This window comes from Myotis myotis, unplaced genomic scaffold (genome assembly GCF_014108235.1).
Source record: "Myotis myotis isolate mMyoMyo1 unplaced genomic scaffold, mMyoMyo1.p scaffold_m19_p_1, whole genome shotgun sequence".
NCBI classification, from domain to species: domain Eukaryota; kingdom Metazoa; phylum Chordata; class Mammalia; order Chiroptera; family Vespertilionidae; genus Myotis; species Myotis myotis.
The window spans coordinates 47,575,224-47,589,694 of record NW_023416313.1 but is presented as its reverse complement, the minus strand read 5'-3'; the positions used below and the strand labels follow the sequence as shown (position 1 = coordinate 47,589,694).

The window sequence follows — 14,471 nt, the reverse complement described above, 5'->3', positions numbered from 1 at the left end:
TGAAAGAGACATAAAAATTTGTGTTAAGCAATAGAAAAGGAGAAATAATCTAAAGCTTATAAAATATATGATAGCTCGCCCTGGCCGGTTTGGCTAAATGGATAGAGCGTTGACCTGCAGACTGAAAGGTCTCAGGTTCGATTCCAGTCAAGGGCATGCACCTTGGTTGAGGGCACATCCCCAGTGGCAGGGTGGGCGGCGGGGGGAGTGCAGGAGGCAGCTTATCAATGTTTCTCTCTCATTGATGTTTCTAGCTCTCTATCCCTCTCCCTTCCTCTCTGTAAAAAATCAATAAAATATATTTAAAAAAATATATATGATTGCTCATGAGTAATCAAGAATTTGTGTGGTTATTCCTCTTGTTATGGATCATTTTCTGGAATTTGATGGGAAACTGGCCCCAAAATACAAAAGCTACTCTTTAAAATTTAAAAGACGTGGGGTGGATTTTTTTGGCTTGTTTTCTGGTTGCAAGTTTTATACTGACTCATTTTATAAAGTTTGTAAAAGTCAGAAAGACATGAAGAGATTTTTTCCCCTCTAATCTCTCCTAACTTCTGTTTATGGAACAAATTTTAACAGGTCACTGAAAAAAAATTTTTTTCAACCAACATATTAGCTGACAAATTACAAGAACTTACAAGACACTGCATGAATATGAAAGAGGCCACTTCCTTTATTTATTACCACAGACCATGGGCAAGTTACTTAACGTCTACACTCATCCCAAGGTACAGCACAAATATTTTGTGCTAAATTCCAGGTGGTAGTCTAAAAGTTTTACAAATATTTATTCATTCAATATTCCAAACCTCCCCGTGAAGTAGATATTATTGTTTTCTTGATGGGGCTTTAAGGTTACAGATAAAGAACTGAGGCGCAGAGAGGTTAAGTAACTTTCCTAAGGTCACAGAATACTGAGCCTGGTTCTCAAACCCAGAGAGATGGCATTTAACCATTATGCTATGATGAAAACGCTCTGTGATATATGGGTAAGAACTTCCAGAGAGGAATGATTTAAAAAATGTTATTCTGATCATAGTAATAGTTATCTTACCCTGGAGTAATCTATGGAGAAATCTGGCAAATGTCCATCCATTAACTACATGATGAAGGTTAATATCATCAATGTGATGTCAGATGGAAATCATGTACCCACTGGTATGATATGATAACGAGAAGGGTACATCACCTCTTTGGTATTTTTTCTAAAAGTTCATAAACCCAGTCTAACCATGAGAACAACATTCTTCAAAACTAAGTTGAGAAATATTAAATAGATGACTATATTCTTCAAAACTGTCAAGGTCATGAATAATAGGAAAAGACTAAGATGCTATCACAGTTTAGAAGGAAGTATGGGGACATGATAACCACATCCTGAAGCAGAAAGAGGACAGTAAGTGGAAAAAAAAAACACAGTAAAATCCAAATAAAGTTTGGAGTTTTGTTAATAGTAATGTGTGATTGTTGCTTTCTTAGCTTTGGTAAATGTACCGTGGTAATGTAAAATGTTCGCAATGGGCAACTCGGAGAAAGTTACACTGAAACTACTATTTTTTCGACTTTTGTAAATTTAAAATTATTAGAAATGAAAAGTTCACTTTGAAAAACATTTCCCTTTCTCAATCAATGTAGAATACGTAAACACGTACCACCAAAATAAAATCAGTGGACATGCATGCTTTACATCATAGCTTCCTAGAAAGGGAATTGAATTTTTGTTGAGTTCACATTTTCTCAAACAATCCAAACTATCTGCTTCCTCCTTTTGGACACTTCACCATGTTTCATAGGCTTACTTAGTTTGTCTTCAGCATTAATCATGATGTCTAAATCTCTCATCTATTTCTTGTAACTGAAGAAAAACACAAAGTGTTTGCTGTAATGGTCTCCAGACCCAACTCTCAACTGAAGCAAATGAGGAGTACACAGGGAGTTCAAAATTCCAATTTATGAATGGGAGCTTCCAGAAAATCAAATTAAGTCTGTTCATCATTTGTGTAGATTCGATTCCTGGGAATGGCTTCATCAAAGTTACTCATTTTCAAAAATGAAATAGAAAAATTTTCTTCTCAGTTGTTGTTATTTTCTTCTTAACATGTCATTTGAATCCATAAGATCTCCATCAACCAAAATGTATAAATATTTATAAGCACAGGGATAGGTAATCTAGTGCTTACTCTCTTGCTTGAACAAGTGCTTCTATAAGATAATGACTTTTGTGGAGTTGATTGCCGAGTATTTATGCACAATCTTTGAATCTGTGCAATGGCTCTTAAAGAAATGGAAGAATCTTTAAAGTGGAAACTTTGGGGATTAAATTCTTTTTGCCCTGTAATCATTATGAATCAGAGTTTATATTTAGTACAATCCAGGATGATTACATCTTCTAGATCCACTGTTTTGCCCTGTCATTGCTACAGCCACTAACTTCATGCATATGTAAACTTAAAGCTCCTCACCTCAACTGTACCAGGTATCTTTCTGTCCTAAAGTTTCTCTGTCACTACCATGGGAAAATCTCTTGCCCAACAAGGAACAGGAGGTAATCAGTAACATTTCCCCTCCTTTCGTGTTTTAGGCAAATATTCAACCTGATTTCCCAGAGTGTCTCCAGTAGGACTAAACCCCAGTTGCCCACACCCTCTTTTCTATTTCACACTTTCCCAGTTTTCCAGTCCCCATATTGGGGACATTTCCCCAAATAAATTTTCCTGCATGGCAGGCTGATGACTAGCTCTGCTTTTTTGAGGGCACTTAGGCCAAGACACTGCTGCATCCTGAGAATGAGCCATGATGACTGGCAGGTGGGAATGGGCAGTGGAGCTCTGCTCTACCCTTAGAGCTTATTCGCACACAATTTCCAGATCTATTTCCCTAAAATTACCCAATGACTCTGGCTCCGTGGGAAGAAGAGTGAAGATTTCTGAACTTGACATTGAATTCTTGACTCAATCTACCCCATAGGCCAAGGGCATGAGTGTGCACTGGTAACGGAGTCAACGTTTCTATTCAAACCTCCCCAGAGATAGCATAACTGCCTCTCCTTTCTCTTTCTTTAATAACACACCCTAGATTTACCTATAAGTGCATGGGGTTCATTCCCCAGTTACTTCCTATAGGGGCCCACCCCACAACCCTGCTGATTGATTCAGAGATGGGCAAATGACTTAAACCCGGTCAAATGAGAAACAGTCCCTAGGGCAGGGGTGGGCAACCTTTTTGTGAGTGCGTGCCAAAACCAGCAAAATCTCTGACTCAAAATTCTTCTGCGTGCCAACCCTAATTTTTTGAGAACATGTTACGCCTACTTGATATAAGGTGTACGTACCTGAAGAACCTTGAAGAAATAATAAAATTTATTTGAGCGACAAAAACACAGTATATGATGATGAAAAATACATTTATTTTTTAATGTATACATGTACACTGATAGTTCGACAGAAAACTTTATGACTCCGTTTGATATTATCAGTGGGACTTTTGCTGCTGCATCACTGATGACAGATTTTACATCAGGTTTATATTTCGTGACCTTCAGAGATATGCACGAGCTACTACTTTCATCCGTCAGGCTACTCCTATTACGAGACCTAACAAAATTCATCACTGAGAACAAAGATTCACAAGTGTATGTGGATGAAACCAAAGCACTGGTCGGATCTAGGAAGGCAGGGAGAGTTAAGGCAGAGGCATAGAAATTGCTCTTCTCCTCTCTCGTCAATCCATGTCTATGGTCTTTAAGATAACTTGTTATGTAAAATTATTTATTTATCTAAGATTCACCTACACTGAATTTATCTGAAAAATAAAAAAGTCGATATTAAGAAAAAAATTGTAAATGGAATATTATAAGAGAGGGTTTTGGGTGCCAGCAAAAGTTACTGGCTTGCCATGTTTGGCACGCGTGCCAGGGGTTGCCCACCCCTGCCCTAGGGTTTTTTTTTCTTGAAACAGTGAAAAAGAGGTTGACAATTATTCCTGGATTTTGGTAAACTGGTAAAATGGGGCCTAGAGTTAGCCATTCCTCAAGTAATGACACCCAGAGGAAAGTGCATGACAGGGGGCTCTGACTTATTTATGGACTTTTCAATTATATAGACCAACAGATTTTCTTTCCTTTGTTTTTTAAAGACCATTTAAACTAGATTCTGTCTAGTTTAAATAGTTTTGCTTAACACCATTCATCTTTCAGACTTCTACTAGAAATAACTTTCCAACACAAACTGCTCTATTTACTCTATTTTTAATCCATCTATCCATTCATCCCTTCAACAATTATTGCCACTTATAAGCTAAAACTAAGATTCTCAATTAGGCTACAAAGAGGGAAAAGACAAACCTTGCCACTACTCAATTCACAGTCTATGGGAGTAGGATAGAAAGATACGGGGTTGTCTGGAGGTTGATGATACTCAGGAATGTTCAGAACCTTATAGGCACCCGGGAAGGGGGGGCGATACATCTGATGCCCTTTCTAGGAAGGGTAGCAGCTATCAGAGAAAACATTCTAGAGGAGGGTGTTACCTAAGGGAAGTGAGTCAGGGACACATTCTAGAAAAGAGGACCAAGTAAGCAAAGGCATGAAAGCTGGAAGCAGTATGGTATGACCCGAGAACAAAAGTAAGTAGTTTATTTTATTTTTTTAACCTGAAGTTTCACACCAAGGCAGGGAGTGCAGAGATAGAGCAGATGGGTAGGGATGGCCCAGTCACCAGAGGCTCCTGCTTGTCACTCACTCAGGAGCCTTTTCAAACGTCAGCTCCATCAGAAAGCCCATAACTTCATCCCAGCAGTTTCCTTGGCCCTTGGACACAGATCACATTTTCAGGGAGCATTGGTTTACACACTCCCATGCTAGATCATGTACTCTGCAAGGGAGATAACAGAACTCATTTCTCTTTGCATTACCCATTGCCAATGTCTATCTGGCTCATACTAAGCATTCAGCAAATGTTTGTTGAAAAAGTGCATGAACAAATCGTTTCGGGTCACACTGTTTTCCGCAAACAATGTGTCCTGAGGTCAGGACACCCTTGGAGGATAGCAACAACCTAAAATATCCTTACTTTCTTTTGCCTGTTTTGATAACTCAGCATGAATAAAACCTCTCGGCAGACACAGATGAGCCAGAGTTTGAATTGTGTGTAAGAGCTGGAGAAGAGTAGTCTACCTGACGAAGCAAGAGAAACGAGTCTGAACCAAAGTTCCTAGGAGGTTCTGAGGCCAATGTCTGTCAGCATGTCCACAGAACACAAGAGAGCTGCAGATATATTCAAAGCCAGAAGGCATAAGAGAGATACTGAGGTCTAGAACAGAATTTGAGCAGTGTCAGGAATAACAAAAGGAAGGCTCTGGTTGACTGCCACAAAAGGAGCTAGAGAATGTTTGGTCTTTATGGACCATCTACCTCATGGAGGGCCCAGCTAATGAAAGGTACAAGGTCTGGGCAGGAAGTTCAGGAATAATAGCTATTCATCCCATACCTTTTAAATTTTTATTTGTGTGTGTAAGGCAAAGTTATAGGTGTAGTAAAAGATGTAACTTGGATAAAGCCCAATTTCTGCCATAAAATTCTTCCTTTGTCTACTTTTTTGTGTAATGCTAGATTATTTATTTTTCTGTTCTTGGTATGATAACCTGATGATATGATCGGCCTAAAAATATTTAAAATCATTCACTTAACCCTGGGAACCATTTGGTATATTAGCTCTGTGCAATTTTTTAAAATGTTTATTGGTTTTAAAAATATTTTTATAAATGATTTTTCATCTCCATTTTTTAAAAATTGTTCCCTAAACTTTCTGGAAGTGGTACTCACTAAACAAATAACATCGTGACCATATTTTGTACAAAAATAAGTTCAGGGTTGCCAAAATTACAAAAGAATAAGGAAATGAAGGAAATTTCTTAGAAATAATCACATAAGAAATTTGTTTTGGACATGAAGACATCATTATGACATTACGATTTATGGAAACAAAATTTAGGAAGTTGAAATATAAACTGCCAAAGAAAATAGCATACATGGCATAAAGAAATAGATTTCAACTAGGAAAATTATGAATAATCATAAAAACTTGATATTGAGCTAATGTAAACAGCATTTTTCAATGTTCATTATTCCCCAATATTTGGCCAGAAATACATTTATTTTTATTTTTCCTTTCTAGGCTCTGTCCATATATTCAGGTAATCTTGGAGGCAGGGAATTTGAAATGATATTTATTTCCAAGAGGTGTTTCTGCAACTGTATAACTGAGCTAGTCCATTGATTGACATTTCTAAAATAGTTGAGGACATTAAAGATATATGATATCCAATTAGGTATGGTAGAAGTGGTGAATGACTTGTTTGTATATATTTTATATGTGTGTTTGTTATACATTGAATGTGAATATATACAATCAAATACATTTAATGAGCACATATGGCATATGAGTGTGACTGGAGGGGTACATGGAGAGGTAAGGAAAATTCTTAGCAGATCCCCTAATAATTACAGGTGTGACTCTAACTAAAAATCATATAAGTCACTGATGGGATAAATGGCATGAGTGTGTTATAATATCTATGAATAATTTGGCACAGTCTCTGAGCCTAACAAGGTCAGGAGTTGGGAATATAGTCTTTAACCAACTTTCTGTTGGCTAGATGCCTTATCTAGCACTCTGCTAACTGCATTATTTCCTATTTGACATTTACTTAGCACCTAATTTTTTTCTGGAAATAGGGATAAAGAGAGGTTAATAAGTATGACCTCTACTCCCTGATCTAAAAGTGGGAAACAAACAATTACATATCAGTTTAATCATATTCTGTGGCAATATGTATATTGCTTTATTACTTATTTCCCAATAGATCCTACCATTATCTCTAGAATTACTGCAAAACAGAAGACTTAATATCTAAACACAGCTGGTAAGTGAGAGGTGATCATTTCAAGCTCATCACTAGTTATCTGCTTGATGACTGCTTTGAACTTTTACTACCTCTCACCACAAGGCAGCTGATAATAGCATAATCCCCATGCTGTGCCTGCTTCAGCAATGAAATAAATATTTGGCAATGTTAACATCCAAAATTTATTTCTTTTCCTTGTTTTCTTAGTAGATAATTAAGCCAGGCTCCAAATTGCCAGCGGTACTGTGTATCTTTATAGATATGCTGGTTGATAAGCACTGTGGTTTTGTTATTTGACTTTCTTTTAGCTGTTACTATGAAGGGAAAATACAGCTTGTTTCTATCCTGTTAAACTTTTTTGGTTCTTAACTAGTTATCAACACAAGCTTTGGGTTGTGGTTCCATGAGGAGCAGGCGTAGAAGGGAGGGGGAAGGTCTGCCTTGTTGTCTGTGTTCTTAATGGATTGCTTATTAGCTCAAGGATTGTGGTCACCGCTGTTTGTAAATATGTGTTTTGCGGATAAAACTCCCAAGAAGTGGAAGAAAAGTAACTTGTACTTATTGGGTCTTAATTATGAGTCAGACCCATATTGTGTATTCCTTTCCAGAGCCCTGTGAGGTGGACAGTACTGCCTTTGTTTGGCAGATGAGGAAACCTAGGGGACTCAGGGTCACACAGAGTCAAAATTGAGATGTGACCCAAGACAATCTTATTCAATTCCATTGGGCTAAAACTAGAAACTACAGGGATAAGGAAAAGAGCTATAGGTGAAGAATAAACAATTATAAAAACATGACAAATTTATTGAGTATGTTTGCTGTTTCCAAATGATTCTAGAAAGCAATGTATTTTCAACCCTCAAATCAGTGTGCATGAGATCCCAAACTGGGATGTGCAATGGCTGAAGCAGAGTGGGCAGTGAGTATAAATAAGAACCCCCAACAGTTGGGTGGGGATTGTCTGGCCTGCAGGCCATATAAGGCCAGTGAAAGCCTTTGGTCTGGCCCTGCCAAGGCAATAGGGGTGAGTTAATTGTTTGACCAAACACAGCAGGCTAATTTTTAAGTTGATAACTTTGTATGGCCTGTGAATGATGTTATAATATCCAAATGGCCCTTTTCAGCAAAAATGTTCTCCAACCCTGAAAAGGGTACAGATCTCAACAACCCAGAAAATGTCCTACTTGCTGTTACATCTTCCCCTTAAGACAGTGGTTCTCAACCTTCTGGCCCTTTAAATACAGTTCCTCATGTTGTGACCCAAACATAAAATTATTTTCATTGCTACTTCATAACTGTAATGTTGCTACTGTTATGCATCGTAATGTAAATATCTGATATGCAGGATGGTCTTAGGCGACCCCTGTGAAAGGGTCGTTCGACCGCAAAAGGGGTCGCGACCCACAGGTTGAGAACCGCTGCCTTAAGAGCTGCTCCTCATGGCATCCTCAGAACTTCAACCCTAGGTCAGGCCAGAGGGTTGGGATTGAAGGTGGATTCCAGGCAAAGAGACTTAACTATCCTGCTGGTCCTGAGCATCTTGCACGTGCTGCCCTACATATCTTGGGAATCACTAGAGTATGGAACCAACATAGAATGTTAAAACGTGACTCTTTAGTCAAAGAACTAGAGCAATGTTTTCAAACTATGAGTTATAAACCTGTAGTGGGTTCTGAAATCACTTTATAGGCCTATGGCCACATGTTTTTTTCAAGAGGATAAAGTTGAAGAGGAGAATATAGAAAATAAAATGTCAGAACACATTATACAAAGCAAGAATAAGTATTGTATTGTGAACTTGTTTTGGGGTGTGTGTATGTAAATACAGATATACACACACATACATATACATACATAAACACACAGTGACTACATATATACACAGTACTTATAAATGTATAAATGGGTTCCACATTCTTTCTCTGGCCAGGGAAAAACTTACTCCATTATCCCAAACTGGGACAAGAAATGCTTTCTAACTAATGGCAATGCAATGAGGTAATTAACAAGTGTTTTCTTTATGACTATTCACAATGGTATTTTATTGAAAATTAGTAGTTTGCCTGATAATCATATTGTCAAGGCCCAGGGCAGGCTGCCCTGAGATAGCCCACAATGGCATATTGATTAATTTGAACTAAAATCACCTGAGGAGCAGGAAGAACTCCCTGACTCTCCTGACTGCTCAAAAATAGGAAATAAATCTCTATTCAGGTGTTCTCTCTGCTCCTGAAGGACTGAGAGGCAACCTTATCACAAAAGGTATAAAATCCAGGGTTGAAAAAACGTGTTTAAACAAACCTTATAACGCCCAACTTTTGTGCAGGTTCCTCATCGATGAATCCCCAAACTTGCTTAGATTTCTTTCTAATGAGCACTTTGTTTGTCTTGTTGATTTTCTCAAAAATTTCTTGTTTCTTTGTCTAAAAAGTATAGATAGGTCCTAGTTCAATCATTTCTTTGAGCCTCATTTTATGATGTCAGCATCAAGTTGTGAATTTCCTGTGCACATATTAAATTGTTTTTCTTCTGTTGATCTAGTCTTGTGTCAATTTTCTTATTTTATAACTAGTCCAGTTGTAAGAACTAAAGAAGCATAGAGTGTGGGAAATTCTCTCCCACTCTGCAACAATATTAAATGACTAATTTTTTTTTTTAAAAAAGAACATTTTGAGTAGTGAAATTAGTTTTTTAAAGTTTTCTCCTTATTTCCTCTGCATTTTCTGTTATCTATAATAAGCATGCATGCATTATCTTTTATAATGAGAGAAAAATGTATATATCTTTAAAAACAAGTAAACCTCAATGCTCTATGCATCATCAAAGAGGAAACTTTTTTTTTTTTTTTTTTTAATCACAAAGACCTTAGAAGGGGTGGTTGGTTGAGGAACCAAAAAGTAGAAAATGTGGAACAGCTTCCAAGAGCAAAATAATCTCTGGTGGTTTTGGTTTTTGATAGGGTTCTTGACTGTGCAGTAAGTGCCTAGTTTGTGAACATTTACTACTGACTGAAGTGCTTCAAGCCAGTAAAAATAAATAAAGTAAAATAAAATAAAATATTTAAGTATATTCAACCTTTATCACTCCATAAATGTTTAAAACAGCAAACAGCTACAGTAAACTGCACCTGACTTGGCCACTTCTCAGCAGGAAAGAGCTCTCTGGATAACAATGTTGATAAAGGCGGCAGCTTAAAAGTGTTCTTTAGTCAAGGTAATTCTGAAGGGAGTATTTACAAACCACCAGCATTGGTTGACATTGAAAAATTTGTTTTGGTCCTTTGGCCCTTTGAGTCACACCTACTCATTATTGATATCAACTAAACGTGCAGTAAAAGGAAACTAAGCAAAAAATATTGTACCTCTCAAGGCTTTCTCTCTCAAAATTCATTTGGTTTGAGGAAATTTTATTGCCATTGCAAACATTTTTGCTACTTATCACCAAGAATAACTCTTTTAAATGACTTATTCAGCACTCCAAAATGACTGAAATGGTGCAGTGAGAGAAATATTGAGAGCAATCATAATAATTAAGAGTTACCAATTGTTGCCCGGCCGGTGTTGCTCAATGGTTAAGCATTGACCCATGCACCAAGGGATTACCGGTTCCCAGTCAGGGCACATGCCCAGGGTTGCAGGCTGAATCCCTGGTAGGGGGCATCAGGAGGCAGCCCGATTAATGATCCCTCTCCTTCTCCCTTCCTATCTGAAATCAATAAAACTATGCTTAAAAAAAAGAGTTGCTAATTTTTAAGCACAGATTATGTATGAGGAGCTAGGTCACGTGTTCTGCATACATCATCTCTTTAGTCCTTACTGTAATCTATGAAGAGACACTCATAATTTTCCCATTTTACAGATGAGGAAACTAAGACACAGAGCGAAAGTGAGTGGGGCACAGGCTTGGGTGCCATGCTCGGGACTTTGGACCTTGAAAGTGTTATGCAGGGAAGTGTCTGTGTTTTGAGAAGATAATTCCTTTGACTCTGCGTAAGTTGGGCTGAAGGTGAAGAACACAAATGGGTGAAAACTAGTTGGGAGCCATCATTCACTCTCCCCACAGACACTCCAGCTCTGCTAAACAACAACGTGCTGAGGACTTACTGATCTTGTGTCTTTCTACTTACTGTCATCTTGCGGCAGCACCATTCTTCCTTTTGCCTCTCTGGCAAATTCCTACTCCATCTTCCGGAGCTGGTTTAAGGAACAGTTCCTCTATGAATAATTAGGTAACACACCATTGGCCTGTGTGAATGGCAGCATAGTGTGGAAGCAAGAGCAGGGAGTTGGTAGTCAGACTGATCTGCTCAGCCTCTAACAAACCATGGCCTTAACCTTTCTGAGGTGATCTTATCTCCATAATTTGAATAATATTACCTAATAGGCAAAGTGGGTGTGGAAATCTGGAAGATAGATACTGTGGTAGTTCGTAAGTCTCTATAGTGTTTATTAAGTAGTTTGTTAAAGCCTCTCCTGCTCCTCCACCCTCAGCCCTCCAAGGAAATTGAACTGTTTTTCTTAACAGTTGGATTCCTTCCTCTACCACATGAGGTTGAAATGACATTAGCTCAGGAGTGAAGGTCTGCAGCTTTCTCCTGCCTCAACTAGATTCTGCCTTCTTGCCCATTATGGTAGGCTGAATAATGACCCTTCCTCCTGAGATTTCTGTACTGTAATCCCTGGAAGCTGTGGAAATATTACCTTATATGGGGAAAAAAGAAGACTTCTCAGATGTGTTAAGGATCATGAAATAGGAATATCATCCTGGATTAATCACCAGGGTGCTTTTAAAAGTAGGCAGGGTATGAGAAGTAGAGGGTCAAAGTGACAACAGAATTCGAGGTTGAAGTGATATAGTCTGAAGATGGAGGAAGGGGCCACAAACTGAGGACTGCAGGTCCCCTCTAGAATCTGAGAAAGATGAAGAAGTGGATTTTCCCCTAGAGCTTCCAGAAGGAATGCAACTCTGAGGACACTGAGTTTATCTCACAAAACCCAATCTGGACTTGTGACTTCTAGAACTGTAAGATAATAAATCTGTGTTGCTTAAGACATTGAGTTTGGGGTAATTAATTATAGTAGTAATAGGAAACTAACATACCAATCTTTCAACACCTTCCTCTCTCCACAAAGTATAGTAGTGTCTTCCTAAAGCATGAATGAAAATACAACCTTGCATCTCTCCAGGTTTCCATAGCTGTTTAACATATCATCATAATATTTCCAATGTGGTAAACTGAAAATAAGGTTTCACTGAACCTGAGAATACTGAGGAAAATATCTATGCAAGACATTTGCATGCTCAGAGCAACACTCATGGTACACAAATGGAATGTAATAGGAACCAATTCTGTAGGTTTGCCAAAGGCAGGATTCATTACAGGCAGTAATGTGGGTATGAGAACTGTTCTTAACATTTCATTTTTGTGAAATGTCAACATTATCAAAGGACAAATAAAGAGTTAAATATTTTAATATAATTCTCTGGAAAATATAGATATAATTAGTTAAGTAGTAGAGGTTCTGGTTTTATTTTTTATTAATCTCTAATACTGAGGTAAAGTATAAATCTTAAGGGGATAAAAGCAGAGTCTGATTTATTCAATTTTTTTTACAAAGCATCCCAGTAAGGCTTAAGTGCTATTAATATTTATTGACAAAACTAATTATAATATTAATACTAAAATAAGTAGCTATTAAGTAATGCAATCATGTAAATATGCAACTATATCTCAGCCAGCATATAGCACCAAACAAAACCAGTGTTTTTAAAACAAGTCTTTCTTCAAAATATATTTTTGCTTAAAATTTTGGAGATTTTCTCTTATAAATAACTAGAGGCCCAGTGCACAAAATTTGTGCACAGGGGGGAGGGCTGTCCCTTCAGCCCAGCCTGCACCCTCTCCAATCCGGGACCCCTCGGACAACCCTCTCACAATCCTGGACTGCTGGCTCCTAATTGCTCACCTGCCTGTCTGCCTGGCCTCCCCTAACTGCCCCTGCCCCCCCACCAGCCTGGTCACCCCCAACTGCACACCCAACCCCCACTGGCCTGGTCACCTCTTACTGCCCCCCTGCTAGCCTGGTCGCCCCATGCAGCCTGCTTGTTCAGTCATTTGGTCATCCCTCACTAACCCCCGCTGCCCGCCTGGTCGTAGGCAGCCATCTTGTGAGGGCCAATTTGCATATTACCTCTTTATTATATAGGATTATGATGCTTTGCTCTATTAAGAAATATCACAACTTGATTGATTTTATTTGTTTATAATTTGAAGGATGATAAAACATATTTCCCTAGTTACATTGAAAATGAAAAAGCAAAGCAAAACATATCATACAGTAAATGTGCAGATTTAGTCAGTTGGTGGTTTACTTTTCATAAGTTTCTTCATTATTTTCTTATAAAGGGGGGCATGAGGGTCCAGGCAAATTTTCTGTCCATTCTTCAATGTGGCTCTGCCAGGGAAAAGAGAAGAGGTGAGCCCCTTGGTCTCTGGGTTTGAACACAGGTGGATCGGGTGTGTGTGTGGGTGGGTTGGGGGGACCATAGGCAAAGGTGGAGGAGGCAGAGGGTGGGCACGAGCACGTGAGAGGACTCACATCATTTGGGAGGTGGGGCAGTGGCGTCCAGCCCGGATCACCTCCAAGCTGGCGATGTGCTTGGGATGGACGCTGGAGATGGTCTTCACACACATGCATTGCAGGAACCCATCTCCTTCTTCAGGGTCTGCTGGGGAAAACAGGAGTGGGGGGGAAGGGGGTCATGAGGGAAGGAGGGAAGGAGGGAGTGGTGACTCCTAGAATGACTCCTTAGGGATCTTTCTCTCTGCATTCAGCCTTCATTTCCCCATCCACAGACCATACCTCCGCAGTAAGAAGTAGTACATAGTGCCTAGATGTGAAGCTCACGGGACAGCGCTTGGCCCAGTGCCCGCACACACCTACCTTTGATCAGTAAAGCGTGGAGGATATTGCTGTGTTTACAGACCTGGCCCAGCCCCAGGGTTCCCCGGCCTCTCTCCAGCCCTTCCCGGCCCTTCCCAGCCCTTCCCTCCTGGCTTCTGTTCTCACCTATGACTTGGGCGATCACAGCTGGCAGGAGCAGCAGTCCCAGGAGCAGCAACCGGGAGCTGGGCCGGGGGCGGGAGGCCTGGGAGCCCGCTTTCAGGCTCATGTCGAGGAGGTGCCAAGAGGAGAGCGGAGTACCAGGGCAATCCGGGCTGGAGCTCTGCAGACCAGTGGTTCCGAGACTCTCCAGCCCCGTTTTATCCCCACTGCCTCTCCAGTCCGGAAGCCTGGGGTGGAGGGTGAGGAGCTGTGGTGCAGAAGCCAGAAGAGTTGGGTTCTGGCCAGACAAGATTGGGGCGGGGAGGAGGAAGCGGGGAGCACGGGGAAGAAGAAGAAGTAAAAAAAGCCCAGGTCAGCTGTCTCTCGCTGCAAGCTGGTAGCAGGGTCCACACCCCAAGCCTATTCCATATGCATGCACATTTGTGGAATTAGAAACAGTGCTTGTAAACTTATAAAATGTATGTTCTTTGTTACATAGAGTTCCCTGCAGTCACCAGA

The 14,471-nt window shown here is 39.6% G+C and overlaps 1 protein-coding gene across 3 annotated transcripts; it reads right to left on the bottom strand.

Annotated features, from left to right (window-relative positions):
* Nucleotides 1-13,132: 13,132 nt before the first annotated feature.
* Nucleotides 13,133-14,252, bottom strand: LOC118669803 (platelet factor 4-like). 3 transcript variants are annotated; one of them, XM_036336173.1, is made up of 3 exons: nucleotides 13,977-14,252; nucleotides 13,506-13,668; nucleotides 13,133-13,361 (listed from the first exon to the last, which is right to left on the bottom strand). In XM_036336173.1, the coding sequence occupies exons 1-3, from the start codon at nucleotides 14,077-14,079 to the stop codon at nucleotides 13,259-13,261; spliced, it is 369 nt and encodes a 122-aa protein (XP_036192066.1). In that variant the 5' UTR covers nucleotides 14,080-14,252; the 3' UTR covers nucleotides 13,133-13,258. The 3 variants fall into 3 exon arrangements, with proteins under 3 accessions (XP_036192066.1, XP_036192077.1, XP_036192087.1); XM_036336184.1 differs by having other exon boundaries at nucleotides 13,506-13,635; nucleotides 13,977-14,248; XM_036336194.1 differs by having other exon boundaries at nucleotides 13,506-13,632; nucleotides 13,977-14,244.
* Between the last annotated feature and the right edge of the window lie 219 nt (nucleotides 14,253-14,471).

Coding starts and splice junctions, on each gene's coding strand:
- LOC118669803 (XM_036336173.1), bottom strand. CDS start 14,079: ATGAGCCTGAAAGCGGGCTCCCAGGCCTCCCGCCCCCGGCCCAGCTCC. Junction 13,669..13,976: donor TGTGATCGCCCAAGTCATAG/GTGAGAACAGAA, acceptor TCCTTCCCTCAT/GACCCCCTTCCCCCCCACTC. Junction 13,362..13,505: donor TGCCCCACCTCCCAAATGAT/GTGAGTCCTCTC, acceptor TTTCCCTGGCAG/AGCCACATTGAAGAATGGAC.